At 41.3% G+C, this 26,632-nt stretch overlaps 3 protein-coding genes and 1 long non-coding RNA gene across 5 annotated transcripts in view; 2 read left to right on the top strand and 2 right to left on the bottom strand.

Moving 5' to 3' along the window:
* The window catches only part of cmss1 (cms1 ribosomal small subunit homolog), a 28,769-nt gene extending 26,644 nt beyond the window's left edge, over window positions 1-2,125 (top strand). The window contains exons 9-10 of the mRNA XM_044017146.1: window positions 1,029-1,117; window positions 1,819-2,125. Coding sequence (XP_043873081.1) covers window positions 1,029-1,117; window positions 1,819-1,902 — 173 coding nt within the window. The 3' untranslated portion in view covers window positions 1,903-2,125. The remainder of the gene's footprint in view (window positions 1-1,028; window positions 1,118-1,818) is intronic.
* On the bottom strand, window positions 522-2,374 carry LOC122761961. Of its 2 annotated transcripts, none has more exons than XR_006358635.1 (3): window positions 2,317-2,374; window positions 1,044-1,135; window positions 522-676 (listed from the first exon to the last, which is right to left on the bottom strand). It is a non-coding gene; the product is annotated as an uncharacterized LOC122761961 (long non-coding RNA). The 2 variants fall into 2 exon arrangements; XR_006358634.1 differs by lacking the exon at window positions 2,317-2,374 and adding an exon at window positions 1,717-1,870.
* Window positions 2,375-2,484: 110 nt separating this feature from the next.
* tmem30c (transmembrane protein 30C) lies at window positions 2,485-5,982 on the top strand. The gene is made up of 7 exons (XM_044017137.1): window positions 2,485-2,777; window positions 3,031-3,144; window positions 3,411-3,518; window positions 4,072-4,162; window positions 4,242-4,391; window positions 4,483-4,695; window positions 4,866-5,982. The coding sequence occupies exons 1-7, from the start codon at window positions 2,580-2,582 to the stop codon at window positions 5,051-5,053; spliced, it is 1,062 nt and encodes a 353-aa protein (XP_043873072.1). The 5' UTR covers window positions 2,485-2,579; the 3' UTR covers window positions 5,054-5,982.
* Window positions 5,983-7,860: 1,878 nt separating this feature from the next.
* On the bottom strand, window positions 7,861-26,108 carry dcbld2 (discoidin, CUB and LCCL domain containing 2). Its single transcript, XM_044016708.1, has 15 exons — window positions 25,722-26,108; window positions 22,882-23,106; window positions 22,220-22,351; window positions 18,834-18,885; window positions 18,678-18,750; window positions 13,448-13,581; window positions 13,001-13,041; window positions 12,694-12,903; window positions 11,550-11,674; window positions 10,901-11,048; window positions 10,653-10,808; window positions 10,462-10,555; window positions 10,337-10,386; window positions 10,086-10,220; window positions 7,861-9,238 (listed from the first exon to the last, which is right to left on the bottom strand). Exons 1-15 carry the CDS (start codon window positions 25,825-25,827, stop codon window positions 8,820-8,822), a joined length of 2,100 nt encoding a protein of 699 aa, XP_043872643.1. The 5' UTR covers window positions 25,828-26,108; the 3' UTR covers window positions 7,861-8,819.
* Between the last annotated feature and the right edge of the window lie 524 nt (window positions 26,109-26,632).

Genomic DNA, 26,632 nt, shown 5'->3' with positions numbered 1-26,632 from the left:
AATAGCATTTGTCCGATTGTCTTTTTCCCCCTCCATATGATAGAATATAATAGTTACATAATAAATGAAACATATAATCGCTTAAATGAAATAAACATTTATCGAATTACACTCATGGTCTGCATGTTGTTCACTACAGTGCCATTTTATATACATACTCATGACCATATAGTACATATATATGTTGTGCTGTCAATCGATGAAAAAAAGCAACTAATTTTTTGCACAATTTATGTAATTAATTGCAACTAATCATGATCAATTACAGAAAAATGTGCCTGAAAATAAACCTAAAGCATATGACAGATATTTATTTATATGAAATCATTGAATGAATGTAGAATCAACACAAAAAGTATATTTAAATTCATAGACTGTTTTAATGGCTTCCTTGAAGTACAAATTTGGCACAAAATCTCGATGTTTTAAACATGTTAGTAAATCTTTACACACAGAAAACACTGGTGAAAGAGAGCGCACAAACACACAAATCAGGGAGGGCAAGAGAGAAAAGGGGGAGAGAGAGAAACAGCACATGCACACACAAACACACACACTTCAGTTTTGTTCAACAAGCCGTCGGGTAACTTCTTAAAATGAAATTTTCCGCCTAAAAGTCCGTCCTTATCCATCTCTGCGCCACAGACTGTCCTTTAACCAGGATGGCTCGGTTTGACTGCACACCGGAAGTAAACAAACAGCGTTTGAACGCGTTACTGACAGCACTAATGCATACATATACTGTATATACAAACACACACATATATACAGTACACACAATTATCAGGACTTTGATTTTTAAATAATTATCGGTTACTGCTGATTATTTGGAAAAATCTGCAAAAATGTGCTAAGTCAATAAGCCTAACCCATTAGCTGGCCTACTTCTAAAGGCAGTTGACGACATGATAGTCTGACTGTAAGTAAGTATTTATATAGCAAAAAAAAATCACAAAGTGCTTTACAATGAAATAAATACAATAAAAATGAGTCTTCCTAATGTGTATAAACTCTGGTTATTATTACAGAGGGTTTGAACTTACAGTCACTGAAATACATGGTTCTGGATTGGAACTGGAGGGACCAGAAGCTCAGGAGGATGGTGGACATTCCCGAGGTGACATACTGCCCCCTGCTGGAGTGAATAGATCATTGACTTGTTTTGACCAAACACAACATACTGAATTGATTATGAGATGGTGTCTGAAGATAGTTAAAGTAGTCCTCCTGCACACACACATGCGTTTAATGATGTTGTGAGTCTTGGTTTCTTCTTGTCCTTTATAAGCAGAAGATGTGAGATGCTTGTGTTTACATCATTCTGCTCACTTTAAATCTGAGCTGTACTGTGTGTTCTGTTGAATTATTAAACAGTTACACTGCCAAAGGGAAATAGGAAACTAAGCAGCAATGCTAACAGGTAAATGGCCTTTTTTTCAAGCCAATCATTTCCTATTTTCAGTGACTTATTTATATTATATTAAAATATGATAGATCTGTGGGTCGTGAATTGCAGGTTACACACAAAAATGTGTATGTAAACTGCACTTTGAAACTATAATGCTATTTTTTATCATTCTAACAGTTTGTTGATGGGGAAATACTGACATTATTATTATCATCACAACTACTACAGTAAAGGAGAGACCACACATATAACAGTTGAGCTTTTAAAATGGAGAAGACATTTGTCCTCAAAAGGTCCTTTTAATTTACCTGAGCAAGAAGTCTAATTAGACGCATGTCTTTTTTATCTGTAGTGTCTGAGATACAATTTAAATTCAGGGTTTGTGTTTCCCTTTTCTGTGTCTTTTCCAGGTCAAACTTGACTTCATGAAGATGCTGGAGAGTGGTATCCTCAAAGGCTGCAAAGAAGGCAAAATCAAAGTTGGACTTTTTTAAACTGCACATAGTGAACTTGTTGATAAACTTTGTAGGTGTTTGAAGCGCTGATGGTCTCAACATGACGAGGGGCCTCATCCTGTTTGTTTCCCCTTTGTGTGCCTGTGAAACTGCTTTTACTATTTTCAGAGACTGTGTCAAACGTGTGGTGCTGTTTGTTCGCTCTTGTAGTCCGACACAATGCAACAGTGTGATGGATTGAATAAACAGATTGAGAATGAAAGCGACATCCTTCTGTTTGTGTACTCCGACCTGGGGAAGTCCCTCCTACCGATGTCTGAGGTCATACGTTTACTTGCCCACTAGAAAGTCTCGTTTATCATAGCATCCTTTTTTAATAAAGCCTTTTAAAGCAGCAGAGACCATATGATATCCCGGGGTAAATTACCTAAAAGATAAAAAAAAAATACAAACCTGCTTGTTGCCTTGTAGAAAGGAGGAATCGCTCAAAAAAAGAAAGAAAGAGGCAGTTAGTAAAGGATTGATGTTAATAAGTAACAGACCACAACAATCTCCCCGCCCTGCAAGGCCTGCTGGGAAAATCTCTTGGCAAGTAGAGTTGTGTTGTGTGTGCGTGTGCAGGGAGATATTGCTGAAATAAAGAACAGGAAGAGATAGTGGTGCCTTGTCGCTGTGTAGCAAGTTCCTCTCCTTTCCCCCCGCTGAACGTCCCTCTCATGGGTAAAGTGAAGGGCAAACTTGGGCCCTTGGCTCGGAGGCCAGACAATTCTGCCTTCAAACAGCAGAGGCTACCGGCCTGGTCTCCCATGTTGACCGCTAACACTGTGCTGCCTTTCTTCTACATTATGGCTTTGATATGTTTGCTGCTGGGAGTGTGGCTGCTTCTCACAGTTCAGAGCACACGGGAAATAAAGGTGAGTGTAAAATATTGCACTTAATATTTTAGTAGTTCTTTTTCCTTTTCTTTTTTTGCAGGGTGAAAATATTGTAATGAAATCGACACGGTTTGTACTGAATGTGTAAGAGAAGCAGGAAGACGGAAGAGACTGAATGTCGTTTGTGTGTGTAATAAATAAAGGAGTGTCAAAGATGAAAGGTCTTTGGTTTACATGAGATAAAGAGGAACAGTTTGCCCACAATTTACAATGAACACTCTTGTCTTTGCAGCTGGACTACACTGTTGGGCCGTGTGATAAATGTCATGAAAAGCGTAAAAATGTCACCAGCGCGGCAGAGGACTGCAAATGCACAGTGGAGTTTACCATTGAGAAACGGTTCAAGGTAAATAACAAACTCTGAACACAGGGAGTTGTGGGAAGCTGATTGGCAATGGTTTGAATGCATTAGATAATTGTTTATATTTAAAAGTTACCCACTACAATTTAAAGTTTCATAATAATGTGACTCAAGTTTGGTTGAATGCTCTGTATAAGCCTTTAAATGGACCTTTAACTAAACCTTTGTTGTCATTTGTATCATGTATATTTCACCGTACAGTCTTTCTTGACCGACTGTGCTGATGCTCTTTATCCCTCTGCTGTTTTCAGGGAGACGTCTTTTTTTATTATGGCCTCAAAAACTTTCATCAGAACCTCCGCAGATACATGGACTCCAGGGACGATGGGCAGATGGTCGGCAGGAAGAACAACTTAAAGGTAACTCCTCGTTATTCTGCATTAATTCATCAGACTACACAGCTGTTATTGCCTGGCATTGCTAAACAATGACTAGCCCAAGATGCGCTTGGGTTAAGGTCTATGTATTTTTTCCAACTTCTCAACTGGAACATGGTGAAGTCGGGGTCACTCCCAGTTCCCAAATCTGAGTTCTGATGTAAATGGGAAGCAGCAAAAGTTTCTCCTGCTGCATTCTACTCAGATGTTACCCAGAGATTATTCTAAGTGTTCAGACTATGGAGGAGTGCAGTGCATGTCTGAAAGCAGATTCAGTCTCGGGTGTGACAGTAAATATAGGGAGTTTCACACAAGACTTTATCGGGAGCCAGAACTCCACAAAGAGGTGATTCTCACTGCTGTTGAGTTCAGGTGTTTTGTCGTGTGTGTGTGTCGTGTAATCGTTGTAGAGAAGAGAAGGGAATGCTAAAGGCAGCAACAAATTCTGAAAGCAACTTTAAATACATTTGCTAAATAAATATATTTCCTGCTGCTTTGTGGCTTATTTTACACTGTTAATCTACCTTTCTGTTAGAACCCCAGTTCATACTGCAAGCCATTTGTACGTGACCAGAGTGGACTCCCCATTGCTCCCTGTGGTGCTGTGGCCAACAGTATCTTCAATGGTAAGCTCTGTTACTTAAACACACCATCAGTGGTCACAAGTCTCCCCCTCCTCCTGTTGACTCACATCTGTTCTCCCAGACTCCTTCACTCTGATGTATCACGAACCCAGCAGTACTCCAGTTAAGGTTCCGCTCTTGCGCAGAGGCATCACCTGGTACACTGACAAAAATGTCAAGTTCCGCAACCCCAAGATGAACAGCTCAATGAATCTAGCTCAAGTGTTTGAAGGTTAATATGTCTTTAACCTTTGAGTTCAGCCGAGGAAATGTTGTAGTTTCTCGTCAGTAGTTTGTTGCGTCTGTTTGCATTTGTCACTCAGGCACAGCAAAGCCACTGTACTGGAAGAAGCCGGTGTATGACCTTGATCCCTTGGACCAAAACAACAACGGCTTCATAAACGATGACCTGATCATATGGATGAGGGAGGCGGCCTTCCCCAACTTCAAGAAGCTCTATGGAGTTTTACACCGCGCTAAAAAGCCCTTCACTGGGGGGCTTCCAGCAGGGAATTACAGCATCGACATATCCTACAGTATCCTTCCACTGCTGTCATGTGGGAACTTTTACGGTTATATTTGGTCACAAGTGTCCTATTTGTGTCTTTTGTCTTGTGGACTATTTTTGTGGCTACAAACCAGCTATATTCCAAACAGCTTCTCTTTCCAATCACCTATTTTCTTCCTTGACCTCAACCTTTTCCAGACTTCCCTGTGCAGCCTTTCCAAGGCAGGAAGGAAATAGTGCTGACCACACTGACCTGGTTTGGAGGTCAGAACCATTTCCTGCCCATCGCTTACTTGGTGACCAGCAGTCTCATCCTATTGATCGCAATCGCCCTCACGGTGGTGTGGTGCAAGTTTGGAAAGAACGGAAAGAACATGGAGGAATGACGGGTGGACAGTAAACACTTTGAAGCAGCTGATTTAGAACTGCTTTAAATGACAGAGCAGGAAAAACCAATTGGTCAAACAAGACCATGACAGCATATGCAGTAAAACCAATGAAGAGGTATGTTTGACATTGTTCCCTTTCAACTTAAGGATCCACATATTTGACCAATTGTGTTGAAGCTTTTTGTACTTTTTGATTTTGTGAAGGCATTTCTTAACGTGCACGATATTGTTCCTGTACAGTTAATATTTATAAACTCAGTCAGTGTGGCATACAGGCTGAATTTCATGTCTCAGTGAATGTACAGAAAATAAGTGATCACGTAGAATACTGATGGTCATCAGCAAACCGATAGAAACTCACCCTCTCTTGAGCCAGTCTCTGGACAGGTCACATCCAGGCCCCAGGCTAACCCTCTAAAGCTTATTCTTGAAACATTTTTTTATTATTATAGCAGCATTAAGGTTAATTTATGCAGACTACTGTTTCTAAATGAATGTTATGTGCGATTATAGTAGGTGCTTATAATGCTACTATTACAGTACCCACAGCGATGTTAGCATTTCTCTGCCGACACATTTAGCGATTTTGAGCTAAATGTGGCCAATGCAGTCTTACTGTACAATCTTAGTTTAGCATGTTAGCAATTGTTTATTACCTGATTAGCAAATGGAGCTCGCAGGAATTGTTAAATTGTCAGAAATTTTATGTTGCAGACCTGATATCGTCATGCAATTGAAATGTTTCCTTGCTAAGGTTTAAATGTGGTCATTTATTGTATGCTTTAATTGTATATTCAGTGATATTATGAAAGGGCCAGTGTATAGAACCTAATGGAGGTCTATCAATAGAAATGAAATACAATATTTATTTGTCTTTAATTGCCTAAAAATAAAGAATTAATTTGGAATAAGTCCTTTATGTCACACCTCCAAGTCCACCATGTTTGATTGCAAATGATATGCAACTTTACCTGTAGATGCCACCAAATCCTGTATGACTGTATTTTTCTTGCCTTTTACTTAAAAGTTAATCATATCTCCTGGAAATGGCCAGTTTACATAATCAACATAGAACCAGGTGTTACAGATGTAGTGTGATTTCTATTGTAATTTGGGTCAGACAAGATTTGTAAACCCAGCCTGAAGTGAATATGTAAAAACAACACACACAGACATTGAGCACTTTAGGGACTCACAATCTGATATCGATAAAGGATATCGGTCCGATATCAGCCAAAAACGAATATTGGATTATATCGGACTGCCTCTAAAATCTCCGATACAAGCAGTCCATTCGCTCCAGCACTTCTATCCAGCAGCTCCCGTTGTGATCACGTGGGCTCGGATGCTTGGATGCATGTAGAGCCCACATGATCACAACAGCAGCATGTGTGTGCTACTGCTATTTCAGAGGTTAAACATTTGTCTTTAACCTCTGAAATCAGAGGCTACGAAGCCGCACAGCGAGTGCGAGCTAGCTGTTAGCACTACGCTAGCTCATCCTGAGGCGAGCCGCAAAAACATTGTTTCATAAACCAGCGCCACCTGTCGACTTTCAATAGCCTCCGTTTGTTAATTATATCCTTAAAAAACAGCCATGCCGAGAGCTTTCTGTGTTTTAAATGTGTCCTGAATCTCCACACACAGAGATAAGTACGTCTCCGCGAGGCCGGGTTTACCATGGGTTTACCTGCGGGACGAGTCACTCACCCTGTGTGGGTTGGGCTAATCCAAAAATAGTGAAAACAAGGGGAGTGTTCTCTGAACACACGCTGTTACCTGTGAAACACGGGTGCTCTGAAAACACCCCCATTTGCACTTGGTACTTTCCTCCTGATGAAATTAACCATAGCCTGTATGAAATTAATATGGCAAAAAATCGTGTATTCTTATGTTGAAGGTTAAAATTTATGTAACCCATTGGTTAATAATAAATGGGTCAGTTTTTCTCATATCTACTGTTGCTGTTGATCAATCCTTTTCTAACATTCCACACAACAAAATAAGTAATGAAAGTATGTATGATGCGTGCTGATATTGTATCGGATCGATATCGGTATCAGCCAATACTCAAGGCTGCAATATCGGTATCGTATTGGAAGTGAAAAAGTTTTATCGGGACATCCCTGTTGATGTCCCGATACTACTGTTTTCTTGATGACAAATGAAAATTGTTTTAATAACTCTTTATTTCTTTATATACAATCAGTGAGAGCCACATAAACACAACCCTGCTGTGACCAGGGAGCACCAAAACTCTGCATCGATCACCCTGGTTATGGAGCATAATCAAAGCACGACTGGTGGCACAGCTGTGTGAACGGCACCTTCCCTCGGGGGGGGGAGAAGGTCGCCCTTCAGTAAAGTTATAAAGCAGCTTGTTCCTTTTTTTTTGTTCTGTTTTCTAAATCTACGCCCCTGCCACGTTGTGTTTGGTCAGGTCAGTACCACAGGTGGACAAGGAGAGGAATGCAGTCTACTGGTGCTATAGACAACAATTGAACACATCCTGCTACAACTGCAAGCCATTATCATTATCATTATCATCATCATCATCATCATCATCATCATCATCATCATCATCATCATCATCACACCAGACTGTAATACAAAAACACACAGGGCTGGAATATGATAACAGCTAACCACACGTACAGATGTTGATGCACATAATTACGAGGAAGGAAAAACAAAGTCACACCCATTTCAACATTAGACGATCACCACGATGCACACATGAACACACAGGAAACTATGAATTATCAGCTGTAATGGATTCACCCGTCTACTACTAGACTTCTCTCTGTGTACCGTTTTTGTTCTAAATAGGTCTTTAAAAAAAAAAAAAAAATCCTGTTAAGACTGCTTTAGTGTTTATTTGGCTACGTGATGTTTGGCAGGTTTGCATTGTGAATCAATATTGCATAAACACAGAAAAGGCAACATTTGGTCTCCAATATCACATTGAGTATTTCCTCTTTGTGGAGTTCACGAAATCAATTCTCCCGATCGGCCTCTGCAAGTTATCGACAAGGTTTGACAAGAAGCCGACTGAGGTTTTCACACAATGTTTCTATTTGAAGCCAGTGAGGGAAGTAGTGGAGTTTTATTTAATAAGAGGCTCTCCTCATCAGCAGGATGTGAAATAAAAAAAATAAATATTACTAAATCACTTTAGAGTTTTAACAGGTTTGCATTAATGGATTCAACGTCACTATACACAATTTCAAGTCGCGCTTTTAAGCAAAAGTAAGACAAAACGTACCATGAAACTAGAGGTTTTTTTTTTTTGACCTTGAACGTGGGCTACTTAAATGCAACATGCAGTTAAATCAAAAGCGTCAGATTTTTGTGTAACAGAATAAAAAGTGAATATTGGACATCACAGTTTCACAGAATGAAAGAACTACTAAGAGTCACAGAACAGGGACAAGACAAAGTCTTAATCAAATAGTAGTCAGCTTTCTCCTTTTCACCTCCCGACTCTCGCGTCTGGCACTAAACACATTCATCTTTGTGGTTTCAGTGATAGGACTGTAATGGCACTGCACAAGCAAAGATCATGGCCATGCAGAGACAATTGGGCAATACAGACATCTCCAGATGAATCTAAACCTAAGGTAGTGTTCATTCAAGACTCGAGCCAGGGCCCTGGTGGCCCACCGGTTCACGCCTCCTCATCCTTTAACAACCCTCCGTCTGTGTCCTTCGGGGTTGTGCTGAGCAGTGAAGGGCAGATTAAGGCCATGTGCGTCCCAGCTCTTCAGCCTTGTCCTGATGGCTTCTGAGTGCAACTCTGAGGTACCTGGTAAGTCAGATCCTCAGTGGGCGTGGCCTGACCGGTGGCGTTCTTCGGCGTATCATACGCCGACCTCCCCGACTGGCCGCTGTCCGTCTGTGTGAGCAGGGAGGCGGGCCCGGCACCCATGAAACTGCATGCAGCAGAGGGCTGGTTCAAAGTGGAGCCCCCTGAAGGATGGCAACCCATATCGACCACAATAGGTGTGGCATATTCCGATCCCGAGGCGGGCAGGGGCTCCGCATACGCGTGGTAGACGTCTGGTGAAATGGGGGCGTCGTACAGATCTGGATCCGAGTATCCAGGGTCAGGACCCTCGTCTGGTTTAAACGTTGAACGAGCACCCAATGTTGTAACACCACTCACCAGCGGCTGGGCATATTCTGAGAAGATGGCATGATGTAGTATATTAATAACCAGAGCTTTTCTTCAACTACACATCAACAATGTACACATAAGAAATAGTTTGTTAACAAGTTCACAAAAGAGTTGCATAGTGTTTTAGCTTTAAGGCCCATTTATACTCTTTATACGTAGAGAAATCGAGCAATACCCTGGGAAATCATGGGGCAGTATAGAATCAATATTCCAATCAGACAGGAAAACAATGAAGACTCAACAATGACGAGTCTATACGAGCATTTAAAAATGGCAAACGTTTGGAAGAGCATCGAGATGTCAAAAGTCACTGCGGACGTATGGAAGTATTGAAAATACCGCTCGTCATCAATCTCCCTCATCAACGAGTAGCATACTGCTCTCAGTAGAGCACATGAAACAGGTTACTCATGCCACATGCAATAAATATAATATACTTTACACAAGTGCAATAAACATACAATACAATATATCATGTAAATATTCTGGTAACTGTCTATAACGTAAATTCTATTTTAACTTTTTATAGTCATTAATTAATATCTTATTATCTCTGCTGCTGTGACAATTTAAATTTCCCCACTGCAGGACTAATAAAGGACTATCTTATCTTATTCCCCATTGATGGGACGACTTACATTCAGTGTTCTTAGGTCCCACTGTCAATCATCACCATGTTTGTTTGTGCCTGCAACTTGGCACCGCCCTCTAGAGGAAGTGTTATGTAACATCCATACCGACGCATAAGACACAACGGTATGAAGGGTAGTGACGGAGATGGCGTCTGGGACGGAGGGATGTAAAACAGACGAGAGTGGGAGTATAAATGACACCATATGCATTAGTGTTTACCTGCAGGTTCAGCGTGAAGTCTTGGTACGGCCCCTCTCCCTGAGAGCCGGCCCACGTCACTGCTGCTGTACCGGACTGAGTCGTCCATCTCCACCATCTTGGACGGCAGCAGCTGCTTCATGCTCTTCCACCAGTCTAACGACACAGTGACATGCACAGAGTTGCACTCGTGAAACACACACACACACACACACACACATAAGGAAAGAGCCCATAATTCAAAGTGGTGACACACAGTAAACAGTCCATACCTGTACGATCCCAGTGAGGAAGATCATATGCTCCTTCAGAGCTCTTTTTCCTGTAAAGCAGGAAACAAAATGGGAGTTTCTAGAAGCCGCTAAAAACAAACAATGACAATAACAAGAATAGATACCTGTTTCTCCAGTGCCACGCACAAACCACAGTCAGGATGAGAGCAGTGAGAGCCATGACCAACACAGGAACCAGAACTGCTGCCAGAGCCACATCTAAGAGCAAAGAAATGACAATCAACACCAGATGACTATTTTCTTGATTAGGGATCAAACAAGCTTCTTTTGTTTCTTAACTGCCTGGGTGACGCACCTTTGCTGGTGTGGGGGGGCATCGTGGTGTTTCTTATGTCCGGGGTGGGCGTGGTTTGGCCAAGGTCTGGTGGATGCTTCGTACCTGCGGGGGGCGGAGTGTGACGAGACGGGGGAAACATCCTCGGCGCCTGCTTCGGCCCAGTCGTTCGCCTCACTGTACAAAGACGGAACAAGCAAAGGAATGACGTCTTAGCATCGTGGAAGATAGCAGTCTTGTTACTGTTTTTGTTTATCTGCATCATTTACCTGCAGGGATTTGGCAGCCAAGCAGCTCCACCTTCAGCGCAATTCTCTGGTGCCATGACGTGGGATTTATCCTCACAAGCCGAGCCTCGATGGGAGGAATGAAGTTATTCCTCACTTCACGCTGGTAGTTGATGTTCCCTTGGAAAATCTGCCATGAAATGAGACCAAACTTGTCTTTATTTGAGCCGGAGATTAAAAACAGTAGTGGTTAGGGGGGGGAAAGAAGTTTATCGGAGCAGTTATTGTTTCAGACTTTGAACAAATGCAATTTAAGCCCTAAGCTGATTATTTTTCAACTACTTTCCTTTGTGCAGTAAAAGCCTGTGAAAACTGCAGCTTGTCGACAGCAGTTCCACTCTAACAACCCGGCCACTAAATCCATATCCATTCATTATTAATGCCCAAGTGCCTTGACTTGTCTACAACAGCACTTAACTCAAACCACTGACTGTTCTCATTTCCTGCCACAAACATGTCTCAGTCAATACCAGTTGCTATGGAAACAGTCCAAGTACGGGTCTCTGCTGCCGTCTAAAGTGACATTTTCGTCCATTTGTGCTAATTTGAAGGAAGGAGAGAAAAAAAAAACATAAAACCAATGACGTTATTGTTGAGCAAGCGTGGTTTATTGATCTTCTGATTGAGTTACCTTGTCTTGAGTAGAATTTGCTTCCCTGTAGATAAACCACTGCCGGGCATCGTTGCTGTACAGGACCCGGTATGCTGACACAAAGTACTGATACTCTCTCAGGGTGGAGCCTGTGGTGGTGATGCCTGGTTGAACAGAGCAGAGACAAACGCTTGATGGACAGCTGACTCAGCGGTGTACTTAAACAAGACTCAGGCCGGGTTCACACTGAGATGCATGTGCAGCGCAGAGTGTCTTGCTTTTCATTTAGACACGCACATTAACTGATTAACTGAGGGTCACGATGTCATATTCGTTACAGGAATAGAAATCAAGTCTATATTTTTAAACCACAGTTTCAAAGTCTATCAGTGACATCTGTCGCAAATAAACACATCCTGCATCCATTTCCAAGTAAAAGCACTCCAGCATTTCAGTGGCGTGAGTACATTTATTTTACTGGCATTTACTGTAAGTCGTATTCACACCTAATGGTCCGCTAGACTCGCTACGATTGGGAGTTGCAACATTCAGCCAGTCTGAGTTGGCTTTCACACTTTCGCTCTTAAGTGAAACAAACCAAACCTTTTTATAACGTATTCCACTCCTTTGTCAAGAACTATTGACGGAGAAGACGAGACAAAAAATGAACAAGAAAACTCGCTTATCTATTGGTTCCAGCACAGTGGTGGGAAACATCTGAACAGTGTTGCCTTCAATGGAAGACTTCCTCAAGCATCCATTTACATTTTAATCTCAATTTACATCTTCCTGTTGAGTGAACTAGATGCTACTGGTTAAAATTGGAGAAAGGTTTTGACCAAAGTCAGTGGAATCTTTTGTCCTATGAGTTTGTGCCAAGGTTCATAGAAATCCATTGATTTTTCAGTCTGGACCAAAGAGCGCATTCAACTTTTCAATGACATAATTGAAAGTGTTATTCTTGGCTTACTAATGAATTGAACCTAAAAGTTGGTGTTTTTTAAAGGTATTTTTTGAGGCATTTTAGCATTTAATGAACAGACGTGCAGTAAAAAAGCCACAAGTGGGAAAACCCAAATTGCTGTAGAAGTGTGCTTCTTACAGGTGCCTGCTCTACTCAGCTCCCCTTTAACATGCTGTTATATGACGTTATCTCTCTGACTGTATTTATGTAGTTCTATACCTGTGATCCTCTTCTCCCTCTTGAGATCGACCTGCAACCACTGCTGCTGGTCGCTCTGAGACGGCGCCCACGGAAGCCCCGTCTTTTTAAGGCGTGCCCCTGACGGCAGCCACTCGCGGTGCTGACCAAAGTTCCACTCCCACACAGATGAAGCAGAGAGTTGAGTGTCTGCCACGCCACCAGACTCTAATCCCAGTGTCCCATAGCAGCCTGTGAACACAGAAACAATTACCAGCGTGATTAAGAATATAAAATGTTTGGGAAACATTGAGATTCCTTCTAATGATGCTTTACAGAAACAACTCACCATTGGTCCTGAAGGTGAAGAGGCTGTTTGACAAAGTTCCTCTGAGGAGAGAAGAGTAGAATTATGGGCTCAGGAGAGAGAGAATCATTATTATGACTCATACTTTAACAGCTTTCAATAAAAACTCAACAACAGTTGGACTTTCTCACATGATTTTGCGTTCAAAACTTTGTGCAACATGAGTGTACATATATACATATACATATATACGCATATACAGTATATATATATATATATATACACACACACACATATATATATATACACACACACATATATATATACACATATATACATATATATACACACATACACACATGTATGTATGTATGTATGTATGTATGTATGTATGTATATGTATACACACACACTCTATATACTCTGTATGAGAAGTATAACCATAAGTAAATGAAGAGCAGAGTGTGGCAGGTTGTGGGAGGTTCTTACCCAGTGGAAGTGACATTGTTAGCCAGCGTGCCATCATAACGAGGGATGCCTTTGCTGCTGACCACACTGATCCTCCCCCCCACAGCGTTGGATACCACACCTGCATGGATGGCCGCCACACACAGTGGAGAGGACTGCAGAACAGAAACACACAAAGGCAGAGGAATATAAACAGACATTACGGATGAACTTGTTATTTTCCGCTGCACACGGTGGTGATGTGTGAAGAGGAGGCCAATTTAAAAGGGATCTCAGCAAGGCTTTGTTACAAAGTGACAAAACCCAATCACCGTGTTGCTCCTTGCCATTTTCGTCTGTGTGATTGTGGAACATTTCATAGAATGGTCGAAAGTATGAGTGGTTTCTAACTAACAAAAATATAAACACCACATGCTTTTGCTCCCATTTTCCATGAATTTAAGTAAAGGATGTAAGATTTCTTAGATGCAAACAAAAGCATTGTATTGTGACGAGTCCTGTGCACACCCGCAGTGTTTACTTATGCCTTTTTGCTGTATGTATGTAAGAAATGTTTGTTTTTATTGAGCGTCCTTCAGCATGTGCGCTGTAACCAGAGTTCCCACACCTTGGTCGACATCAAAGGACTTTTTCCAGGAATAATTCCCTCAAATTCAAGGATAGAATGTGCTGACACAGCTAAAAGACAGGAGGGCAAATGTAAGAGCCACTTTGCCCATGGTGTTTGCAGCACGGGCTGCATCTGGCCAAGTGATTGTCCTTGGGATCTTGGGCAAGCCAGTCTTTGTCATTATTTTTGGAACATGCATTTCCAAGGCATCACGTAATTCGATCTCTTTTGCTAAATGCTACTACTGGAATGGAATCTCACGTCAATGGCAGAGAGAGTGTGTACAGTGTCCACACTGTTAGTAATTATGACTCGACGTTTGTTCTGCGTACATTAAGCAATGCAGGGCACAAGAAATAGTAGGTGGAGTCATAACAAACAACAACACATCAACGGCAGGAGACATTTACCTAAATATCAGCTTAACTTCTGCGTTGCATAAAATTCAATCACTGACAATGATCCATGTCAATTTAAGGCAATTTTCAAAAACTCTTAAGGGCCTTGAAAATTGTTGTTTTTTTTTTCAAATTCATAAATGTTTAGGATTTCAAGTACCTGTGGGAACCCCTGTGTGACACAAAATAGCAGAGAAAGTAGGACATCAGGGTAAGACATCAGCATTTTTCTTGATCAAAGTTTTTCCATCTCGATTTTTAAAAAACTTTTTTTTTTTTTAAAAGAACGCTGCATGCAATGCAGGGATTTGTTTGACTGGGAATATTTGTCACACTATATTCCTAAAAAACAATGGCAGAGAATTGTTTGTGTGGACTGATCACAGTCAGATGTCGAGCTGTTCCTCAACATCAAAGTTAACAAAACACATGAAGCGACTGGAAGTTCTGCCAGTTCAAATGCACCGACATCCTCCGGCTTCTACACTAGCAGTTGGGGCCGTTTGTTTTCTTACAGGAAGGGGGTCATGTGACACGAGCGTCACAAAACAAGAACCAGTTACAGAGTAAATGGCGTAATCATTCTCAAAGGTCTTTGTTTTTGCTCGTCCCTACCAACATGCAGCCCCATAGTTTTCATACTAATGCAGAGCCTGGAGTGTTTTTAAACTTCTTTGGTTTAGGGTGCTTTAAAGCAGGATGCATAGCAGTAGTGTGGATGTAGCATTATTAGGAAGGACTGGACATCATGAGCTTGAGGCCTTATAATGACACCTGACTGACTATTTCCCTTTAATTAAGAGTCGTCACACCATGTGATGTAGTTGCAAACTGGTTTGCAGTTTCATTAAGTAAATGGGTGGGAACAGATCACACAGTCAGCTTTTAACCTTCAGACAGAGGAAAGATAAATGCAGATGAGTCAGCATGAAGTCACTTCTCTGTAGCGAGATCACTGAGTGGCATTGGCAATGATTCACTGCTGGCTGCATTCCTGTCCAAACCTGCTGCCACATCACTGGGAAGAGGACAAAACCTGAATCCTCTCTGGCCACAAGCTCCTTCCCACGAACAGCTGCTGCAGCGAGGTGGAATTTTATTACTGGAAAAGGCCCACACTGGAATTCACAGAGATTGTGGGAAAACTCCAGTGACCCAGAGACAGGCACATGTACATGTACATGTACATGCACAAGCACACATACACACATGTGCACAGCAGTCAAAAAGCTGCCACAAGCAATCAACACTTGCTGTGTGACTCCTAAACTTCCCCAAAAACACACACCACATCCTAAAGCGAGTCATACCAAACCACTAACACAAACTCAGAGCCCTGCTCCAAACCACCGCACCCTGCCCCTTACTGAGGAAACCACACTAACACACACTTTTGTATTCTTACATATGATAAGTAGGGAAAAGAAAAATCAGCATATGAATCATTGTAAAATATACTGAGAAAGAATTAAGAAAGAAAGAAAGCAGCACAGTCCCTGATTGATACACACTCAACTTAAAGCTGCACTGCGTAACCTTTGGTAGTTTGTTTTTTTTCATGAACAGAAATGATGCAACATTATTTGTATACTGCGTCCTTAATCTAAAAACAAGCTCTGTTCTCAGGGAGCATTTGTGTGTATACACCAGATGCGTTTATCCCTTCACACTGCTGAACAACCAGATGTTTAAGAAGTAGAATTTGCAGTTATTTTTGTTTTCAGTCATAATCCAACTCCTTTTACTAGCGCAATGTTTCCATTTTTCATAACATATCCCTTCCTGTGTGCAGTGTGGGAATGACGCAGAGCAACGCAAGATCTAAACACTGCTATACGGACAGAGAGAATCATGTGAACCAATATGCTTCATCAACATTGTGTGAACTCATTTCACAATGGTTTGAATGTAACAGACGTTTGCTTGTCTTTGAAAGTTACGCACTGCAGCTTTAAGTATGCATTATGCTGTACCAGGCTTTTACAGAAGCAGTTCAATTGCAGCCTATATTGTCACACACACATAGAAGTGTAACCAGGCATGCGCTCACAAAGGTTTTGTCCAACTTCTCAATCCCTCTCACTCGCACACAAAAACACACTGCTCTGCTCTGCACCCTCTTACAGCTGGACTGGATTAGAGGGTTATTATTTTCATCCAAACTATTATCTCACCTCCCTTTCACCCACTGACCCTGCCCCTCCTCTGTTCCTGTGGGGCGCCTCGCTCCCTGAAGCACACCCCCGACACTCCTCACTGTCCTCCCATCAGCCAGCAACAACCCTCCCTCCCCCTTCCTCCCTCCTTCCTTCGACAAAGAAAAAAAACAAAAACCTCAAGCTCTGAACATGAGGTCATCAGCCAGAGACTCTGCACCCATGACCTCACGCGCAGCGAGGGTGCTGTGAGGTCATCAGCTCAGCACTCACATTCCACAGAGCGGGGGCCCGTTTACACAAGGAATAAAAGGAGGCCCTTATTGAATCAAACTGAAAAATGTTTAGACACAAAAGGCCCAAATAATGAAGCTGAGTAATGAGTAAACAATCAGTGGACATGAGGCTTTGTGTGTGTGTGTGGGGGGGGGGCACACAGAGGGGCTGTGACCACACCGCAGGGAACAATGCTGTGTTTCCATTATAGTACGGTTTGCTTTGGTAAATTAAAGCCCTGGGTCAGGCTCGCATTTCAACTGAGAACAGTACCTTTTACTTGGTAGGCGGGGTGTGGGCCGTGCTTGATGGCCGCACCAGCGAGATACGTAGCGTGACGTCGAACTGGTGCGACCACAACATCGAACATGACGACACAGCAGACAACCACACAACGGAGGACATCCAGCAGCTCTTTTTTTCCTGCTCGGTCTGTGGCTGTTTTAAGACGTCCAGATTTGTATGAGAAGAGACTGTGGCGTTGAAGAAACACCAGTCACAAGGGAGTTTTGTAGCCCAACCAGCTGACAGTTGTGGGTGGAGCTGGTCTACCATTTTACTCTGGTACCCCAAAGGAAAGTGTGCCGGTTATTTTGATACTATTCCTAATGTAAATGCAAAAAAACACATATTGTACCGAACCGGAATCTTCCACTCGGTAGAAACACGGCTCAATGAGAACCATGACTCATACAAAATTAGGAAAACAAAACCACAAAGAAACCTGTTTAGTATGCAAACCATGAGCCAGTGCGCAAATGTAAGCCATAGTTTTCAGTTTCACAGGTAGTGCAATGTTATTTGTTCCACAAACAACTTTGCTCACATGTTTATATGGAGCTCTGTTCCCTCATCAGTATCTGTTCCCGCAGGCCCCACCCCCTCAAAATGGTAAAGGAAGCACACAATCACAAAGTACATCCCTGAGCTGCTGTGCTCGTACCACTGAGATACGAAGGAACGAGTGAGACTCGACAGAGAAGAAACAACAAAAAACAAATTCAGAATAACGCCGTTTTCTAACTGTAGGAGACGGTGTCACTGCAGCAGATGCAACTGTTGACAAACTCCCTAGTCAGCAGAAGAGATTGAAGGCAATGACAGTAAAGCTGCACTGAAACCTGTATCCAATTCTCCCGACATTGTCCAAAGTTTGTGTCTAAAAATTGTGTCTGAAAAGTAAAAATGCTAGTGACGCGACGACAATCTGAGTTTATAGTGCAGTTGTAAATAATGCTGAATTCCAGATGCACTGAAGTACTTTGTCTGTAGCCTCCAATCATTTTGATGGAGCCCGCCAATTAATACCAAGTTATAATGACTTATTTCTCTATGCCATTTATTTTCTTAATATATCAATTTTGCATCATCATTTTTTAATCGTGAACAATGTTGCTCTATATCAACACAAACACTAAATATCTCAAATATTGTTATTGTTACTATGACGGAATATCCTGATATCATTTTACCCCTACCAACTTTTTTCCACTGACTGGCCCCCTCCTGACCAGAGTAGTGGCCCCTGGGTAATTTCAGTTTGAGACCCCTGACGTACAGTATTTTCATGTTGTATGATTTATTTTTTATGATTTATATCTAGATGCGAGAAAGGTCATTCTTGCAAACAGGAGAAAATGCAGAGAAAAAAATTTTTTGATTCGCCAATATGCTACCAACTCAAAACCATGACCCAGAAATCACAATACAAACTGAACAGTTGCACCACCACAGGAAATGTGATGCACAAGACAGGGACAACCACACAAAAGAGAACACCTGCAGTGCTCATACAGTATATCTGTCCTCACCTCTCTGTATCCATTTGGTATAGTTCCAGAAATCTCCTCAGTGGATGTCAGGCAGCCTGCTGGGCAGTATTTACTATGAAGACAGATCACACACACAATGAGTATCGGACAACATGAGCACTGCACAAATATCCGCACAACACTAATGCCCTTTACCTGAACTCTGCCTGTGGGAAATCAGTTCCTTTGTCCAGACAGGTGATTAGATCTGAAAAGGCAAACAAACAACGTCAGAACAGGTTTACCCATCATGTGTCACTCGCACTTTCTCTTCCTGTTTCCCTCTCTGGTCTGATTACAACTGTGAAAAACAGTGGAAAAACTGCACAGTGCAGCTTTCCAGAGCCAAAGGTGAGGTCTTCAAAATATTCACAACATTACAAAATCCAAATAAAGTAAAGAGTTGATATTGAAACCGCAATCTGAGAGGCTAGAAAATGGCTGGGTTTTGTTTGGGAAATAATTCACTAATAATAAAAATCATGACTCCTCTTATTGACTAAACAGGAAAAAGAGTTCAGCTTGAACCATTTACTAGAGATGGTGTAGATATAAACTTAATATCAACGTTGTCAATGTAAGCAACACTGTGCAACTTTTTCACCTGAAAGGAAAAGCTTTTTGAGGGTTTACCGACATGTAATAGAGAGAGCGCAGCCTCCTTCATTCCCACTGTACATGAACCTCTGTTCTTACACTATGTAACTTTGGTAGTCAGTGACTCAAAGTGCCAGAATCAGCAAAGTTACGAGTTAAGTTGAACCAAGGGTCAGTTAAAAAGGCCAAGAACTCATCAAACATCTACTACTGTGCCCGAGGTAAATTCTGTCTCACAATCTATGATCAAAGACAATGAACACAAAGTTTTACTTCAAAACATAGAGCTTTTTAGAGCCAAACGTCTATTTTACTCTGTGTACCACTTGTAGTTCACAATAAATTACAGTGAAAATTATAACAGAGTTATTATCTGTCATAATGCCACACAGTGGGGCTACACAGTGATGAAATGGCAAGCATTGTTGCCTCAGAATCACACTTCGGATCACGGACCTAGTGTGGAGTTTGCGTGTACTTTGGTTTCCTCCCACAGTCCAAAAACGTACAGATTAGGATAATTGCACACTCTACTCTATCGACAGTAGGTGTGAATGTGAGAGTGAATGATTGTTTGTCTCTGTATGTTTGCCATGTGGTGGCCATGTCAACTGAGATTGGCTCGAGCTCTTAAAGTTAAGAGAGTGGTACAAAATGAATTAATCAATGTTACAAACCTTCTAGACCCCCTTTCAAAATGTTCTGAATTTGCTGTATAAGGCCATTTAGTTTCTTCTGCAGTTAATACTCATGTCACGGCAGATGTAGATATACATTTTCTCTATGGTGCAAAATAAATAAACATGAAATACATAATAGTTGTATAGGGCGCAAACATAGAAGTCAATGGGGTAACGACCTATTCTGCTTACTGTTTTAGTTATTACTCATATCGGAGGATCTTTGTGTGTTTGCAGATTTCCAATAACACATTTTAAAGCCAATATCAGATAATATTATACATCCCTACTGCACAAGCATCCAATGTGGCCCTGGCACATGCATGTCGAGGGTTTCAAGGAGTGTTTAAGTGATGAGGCACACATATACAGTACATACAACAGGATGGCGTGGGCTTCTTTATGAACCCTGTGGTGGAAGTGGTCAGACTCAGAGTCATGACCACATGGTCAAAAATCCCATATATCTGGTAAACCAACCTGTGAGTCAAACTGACAAAGACCCTTGACCACCACAAGTCAGCATGGTGACGGGTTTACTAACCTAAACCGGCAGTTCACACAACAGTTACATGACGACAAAATGAAACATATAGCTGCACTTTGGTGGAAAAATGTGCTGGGGTTGTTTGCCTCCCGGGGTGATTGAGTCGCGCCGAGGTGACCACAACACTGAATTTTTTTCCTCCTGCACACACACATACATACATCATCACGGTTTTCCTCTTCTTGTGGTTTTAGTTCGATGTTTATCTCAAGTCACTGAAGTCTTTCCAACTGACAAAGCACACGATTCAAAAGCAGAAATCTCAGCATGAGACATCACCATTGTGACTAAAGGAATAATCTGCCAATTGAAAGGTTTCAGTACCTTGTGTATTAACACACAGTACTTACATCTATGCGATTAATTATTAAATCCTGCGTAAAGTTTGACTATAATAGTACAGTAATAAATAAGTAACAATTACAATTTGTTTACAATTTCTCTAAATGAAGCAGAGCCAACCAGATCCATTTTCTAAACTGGGATATTTATTCAAACGTCCTCTGAGGTAATTCGCAATTAAAAATTTATTAAGTCTGCAGATGCAGCTGTGTGCTACAACTATTAGTAAAATTGTGCTTGTCTTGATTAATCAAGCAACAAAATTATTTCTGGTGCTTGATTTACTGCCTTTGACACATTTTTATATTTGAAAACTGAATGTTTGGGATTGTTTTGCCATTTGGGGAATTTCATTCATCATTTGGTGCTTTCTTACCGACTTATCCAACATTTATAAGTTCAAACTAATATTATATGACGCACTATTCCTTCAAAGACATACAGATATTTTCCCGTTGCCCATCTGTGATGCCTTTTCTACCACTTCACAAGGGTGGAGCTAAAAGCTACAGCTAAAAGGCTAGTCAACAGATGTGTTCCTTACTGTCTCGTCTATGATGTCTAATTCAAAATACTTCCACATGCCATTTTTCAGAGGCCTTGGTGTCATGATTGGCCACTCTGGAGGATAGTTCAATCGTCTTGTGTCAAGAACTTAAGCCTGGTTCCAGGAACAACATCACATCACTAAAGCTGGACACACACTACAAACAAGATTTTTTGGCCGATTTTACTCATGATTCACAGTAAGCAGAGTCTGTACCACAGTCGGGTAGTTGGCACAAAAATCTGTTGAGGGGTAAAGACTCAAATCAGCAAATGTGTGAGGGTAACAGACATGATCCGACCTCAGTCGCAGTCAATCAAACATGCTTGAATTTTCTGAGCCGACTCTGGACGTAATCGGGTAGTGCATTCTGATTACCAACCCAACTGCAAACACACGTTGCCAACAGCCAGTGAAAAGTGTAAGTGTCAGAAGACGACAGAAATGGTCGCTCTTGTGAGAGTTTGCGCGAAAGTTTGATGCGTTCAGCTGGTTTCAGTTGGTTTGACAAATCATATAGTGTAATGTCTGTGACCCCTCTGCAGGCGCAGTCGTTAAATGTGTTATCTTGAGTCTTTTAGTCTGCTGAAACGGTTAGTGTGTACTCCAAGTCTTTTCAAAATCAGCAACGACTGTGAAAGTTGTGTAGTGTGTAAAGGGCAGAATGAAACAGCTGTAACTTAAACATGACCTCCAGAGCACCTTTTACACTAAAACTAAAAATGTTTGCATACTAGTTTCTGAGATGACAAAACATCACTCCTGCATCCTCACAGGCCGTGGTCACCAGCTGCAGGACAGAGATGTGTGTGACCAGGGAGTTTGTTACCTGTGTGTTCAGTGGTGGCGTAGGACAGGTAGAAGCCATGTCCAGTGTGATGGGTCCCACTCATGAACCGAACAGTGACCTGGTTACCAGTGGACATTTCTTCAACCTTCAGACCCAAACTGCAGTATTTCACTGGTAAAACAGCACAGGAGATACAGGCTCTTGTTTAGTTACATAAGTCTGTTTGACTTTGTTACAGTTTAACTTACAACAAACATACCATACAGCAAAGCATTAGCACAGGATAATAATACAGAAAGAATCCTTGTGTAGTGGTGGTTGGTGTAATTACGTGGGCTGTAGATCACAAAAGCCAACAACAGTGTCTCCCATAGAATAACAACACCGCTGATTAATGATTCAAGTCGTCAATTTGGACAAAGTTAAACTTTTAACTTCAGTTAAACACACACTCATAGAATGTAATTTAACACCCATTTCCACATTAAAAAAGCACAATGGAAGACTAGGAGAACTAAATTGCCATCAATTATTTACTATCACATCACGTGACCTGATTTTTCATGTTTTGCGGTTATCTTGACGGCGTGTATAATTTTACATCAACTGTGTGCACTATCTCTGATTTTAGTACAGGCACAGAAGGCTGGTGAAAGCAAATAAAGAAAAAAGACCAGTTTAAATCAAGTAGAGTGTCTCACCAATCTCTCTCCTCTCGGGTCCAATACCGTTGAAGAGGCTGAGGTAGTTGACCTGGCAGTCTCCGTTCTCTATGTCCAGCTCTGCAAAGCGAAAGTGGATCCGGTTGCCACGCGGCACACTGATCTCCCACTCACACACCGTGTTGTTCGGGTATGTCTTCGGGTAACCCAGAGAGGATAGAGTCCCACTGCTGGGGCCAAGCACACTGGGGCCACAGCCATCACCTGCAGGGCAACACGATCACACATTTTCAGCAAAAAATGGCGGATCAAACAAGAGTAAAACTTTACTTGAGATGTTTTTAGACTTGAAACTGACATTTCTAAAGCAAATTTATACAGATATATGTACAATGAGTAGCACCACAACAACAATGTCCTGCGGTTATAAGAAATTATTTTGAGACCTATTTTACACATGTCATTTATTGTATGCCTTTTAGTAACAGCCTTGATGTTTCATGGAAATGGTTGGAATCATGGAATGTACTGGTTTTGGTCTTTTTTTTTAAGGAATCTGTTGTTAATAAAAACTATATCGTGAAAAAGAATGTTTATACATTTAAGTTGTTAGCATTAAAAAGAGGGGATGTCAGTTCTGTTTAGATGCCTACGGACCACAAGATTAGTCAGTGTCATTGATGATATTGATTGACTCATTGATTCTTATAATTTATTGATGTTAAAGCAATTTTTTAAAACACAGACGCTAGCTGACAACACACTTTGTCTTCCTTTATTTATCTTTTGTATAGAGAATAGCTTTGTGTTTTGAACTGTTTCTCAGATAAACCCGGACACCTTCTGACATCAACTGGGACTCTTTAAATTATTTAAAATTTAGGTTAAACATTACTTGTTAATTATTTTTAGACAAAGAGAGAAAAGATTAATTACTTAGGTTAAAAGATCATGTGGAACAACTGTGGAATAGGCCTTGAAGGGTACAATGTCAGAGATATCTGACGTAGCAGTAGCTTGAATCATGGGGTTGAGTCCTGTCTACATGCTGAGGTGTCCTTGAGCAAAACACAGACTTTGTTTGCACGTGGACAGCAATGTTTCAATACTAACCTGATTAAGACTTTATTCTGAAAAAGACACAGCCATGTAAGCCGTGTTTACAAGTCGACATAAACTGAATATGGTCACAGTCAGAATAAACAGATGAAAATGTGGAGTATTCCAATCTAAGTCGTGTGGTATAGGCATGTACAGTATATATGGTCATAATCTGACTAAGTAGCATGTAAACAGGAATAAAACTTGGATATGATTTTACCAATTTATGTAAATATCATAAATGGAACATTTCAATCAAAATAAGGTCAATAGTGGGGTTAGTAGTGGTGTCCATAGTCACTGAGCCCAAAGTTGAGGTGAATGTTATATGATATGTATAAATTCAATCTACAGTGATAATCAGGTTCATCGTAGGGTTTGCTTTGAGTTTTGTAACCAAGAGGATTTTGCTGTGCTGCACAGAACCACTGACTAATCCTGGACAAAACATGTAATTAAAGTAGCTTTTTGATTTTATTTGCTTGCAGCAGCTATAATTACCTCTGCCTAGGCGCTTTTATGGGTGTTAATTAGATTTTGATGATATTTTCAGGGTATAGTTATATTTCATAGTTAAAATTAATTTAATACATCAATTATTAACATTGCAAGATATGGGGAAGTATTGACACTTAAAGGTGAGTGGTTTTGGCAGGTTTGCACTCTCTGAGTGTTTTCTTTTGTTCAAATATCAAGTCAACTTAATTGCTATTAACTACACCTTTACTACAATATGTTTTTACTATGATTTTTTAAGAAGTTTGACTTCTAGCTCTTTCTGAGCTGTCACCATTCCTGTACGTGAGCTGAGATAACACTCAACAGTCATGCTTCATGGTGCTAAGTGGATGTTCTGTTGGCCTGCAGTTATGTAAGAGCCCCTCAGTGGACACTATCCAGATGAACAGGACAAAAACAAAACTGCCTCCCTCACTCTGACTCACTAATGTTCCTGAACAACTGCACGGTGTTCAGCTGAAGTTCCAGCACTGACTCAATTTAAAACAGAAACTCACCCCTATACTTCCATCTATTACTAGAATCATGTGAGGAAACAGCAGCTGTTGGAGAAATTTAAATTTATGACAAACTGTGTCCACGTGTTTACAGTCATACCCCCACTGACTGCTTCCCCCTACCCCCAATCTCACACCACCTGGGACTGCCTGTCGTCCTTAAACATCTACAAAATGTTCATTTTAGGAGTCGAATATCGTGAAAATTCATTAAAAAACACATAAGTGCATCAATTATGTATACTTGAGTTCAAGGTACACCCTAAAAGTGAGCTACCTGGAAGGACAACAAGGCCACAAGCTCTCACAAGACTCCATTGACAAATCTAGCAATTTAACAGTAACTTCCTTATCAAAGAACCAAATAACAAACATAATATGAATCCAATCTTTTTATCATGTAATTTAAAGGCCTCATGCCAATTCTGCAAGCAACTGATCCACATATGAGCAGCTAAACCTTCACAATCACATACATTTTCTTCGGGAACCGGTTTGCCTAGTTTAACTACAAAAAAGCACCGTGACGGGCGGCGGCAAGCCATGTAAACCAAGCGGAACTCCACGTATACACACACAGCCATGTAAGGCATAGGTTTAGGGTTTGGCAGACAATAACAATACACCGTGCCTTTATCTCCAAGCACCTAAACCGTCCGTGTTGTTCACGCTTTAACTAAAGCAGCATGGCCGCGTGTGTGTCCGTGATTGTGCTCGACTCCCGCACGACAGAAGTTGTCGGTGCGGCCGTGCGGGACCAACCTTTCTGCGCTCGACAGTTTTCCGCGGTGAGAATGACGAGAATCGACAGGACGAGAAGAACCTCGGCCCCTGTCGGTCCCCTACCCACCATTACCGCTCTGCCCATAGCAGCCTGCAGTCTGAATGCATACTGCTCGCTTCTGGTCGCCCGGCTGCACCGCTTCAACCTGTACCGTGGAAAATAACAGCGACAAAAATCCACCTATCTTCCGCTTCACGGGAGAAATGGAGAGAGAGAGAGAGAGAGTTCCTCCTCAAGGTAATGTCCTTTAAAATCCCCGTTAACAGTCCAGTGGTTAGCGACACTCTCACTATGGAGGTAACTACTTCAACTACACACACATACACATTACACACACTTAAACACACACATCCAATCTGTGGAGCTACTTCCTTCACTCAGGCTCCTCCTCCTCCCCCATCTGGATGCTGGGAGACCCGAGTCCACCAAGTGGTCTGACACTAGATTTACCATCATGAACCCCATTCACATAAACACATTGTTCAGATTATGATATTCACATGAGTTGTTAAAGAATAATCAAGTTAAATTGCTGTTTACATGTTACATGTCTGGTTAATCTGGTTATACCTGGGTCCAGTGCATATAAGCTAGCGAAATCTTAAATCAAAATTTTTACCAAGTGGTACAGTGAATGTTAGATTTCGACCATTATAGATTGATAGTTACGTAAACAGCGCTACGTCATACTAGCATGACCCAGAGCTGCTCGCCAATCAATTTCACAAAAAAAGAATGCGACACAGTAAACATCCAGGATGTTGTGTTCTTTTGTCTTGGCTTGTGGTTGTTTATACTTAACACAACCTTTTGTTTAGTGATTTCAGACTTCAAAATGTTATTAGGAACTTCGATCTGTGGAGGGCGGCATTGCACTTTTTAAGTGAAC

Source organism: Solea senegalensis, linkage group LG2, assembly GCF_019176455.1.
Source record: "Solea senegalensis isolate Sse05_10M linkage group LG2, IFAPA_SoseM_1, whole genome shotgun sequence".
Classification (NCBI taxonomy): domain Eukaryota; kingdom Metazoa; phylum Chordata; class Actinopteri; order Pleuronectiformes; family Soleidae; genus Solea; species Solea senegalensis.
This window is presented reverse-complemented; position numbering and strand designations above follow the sequence as displayed.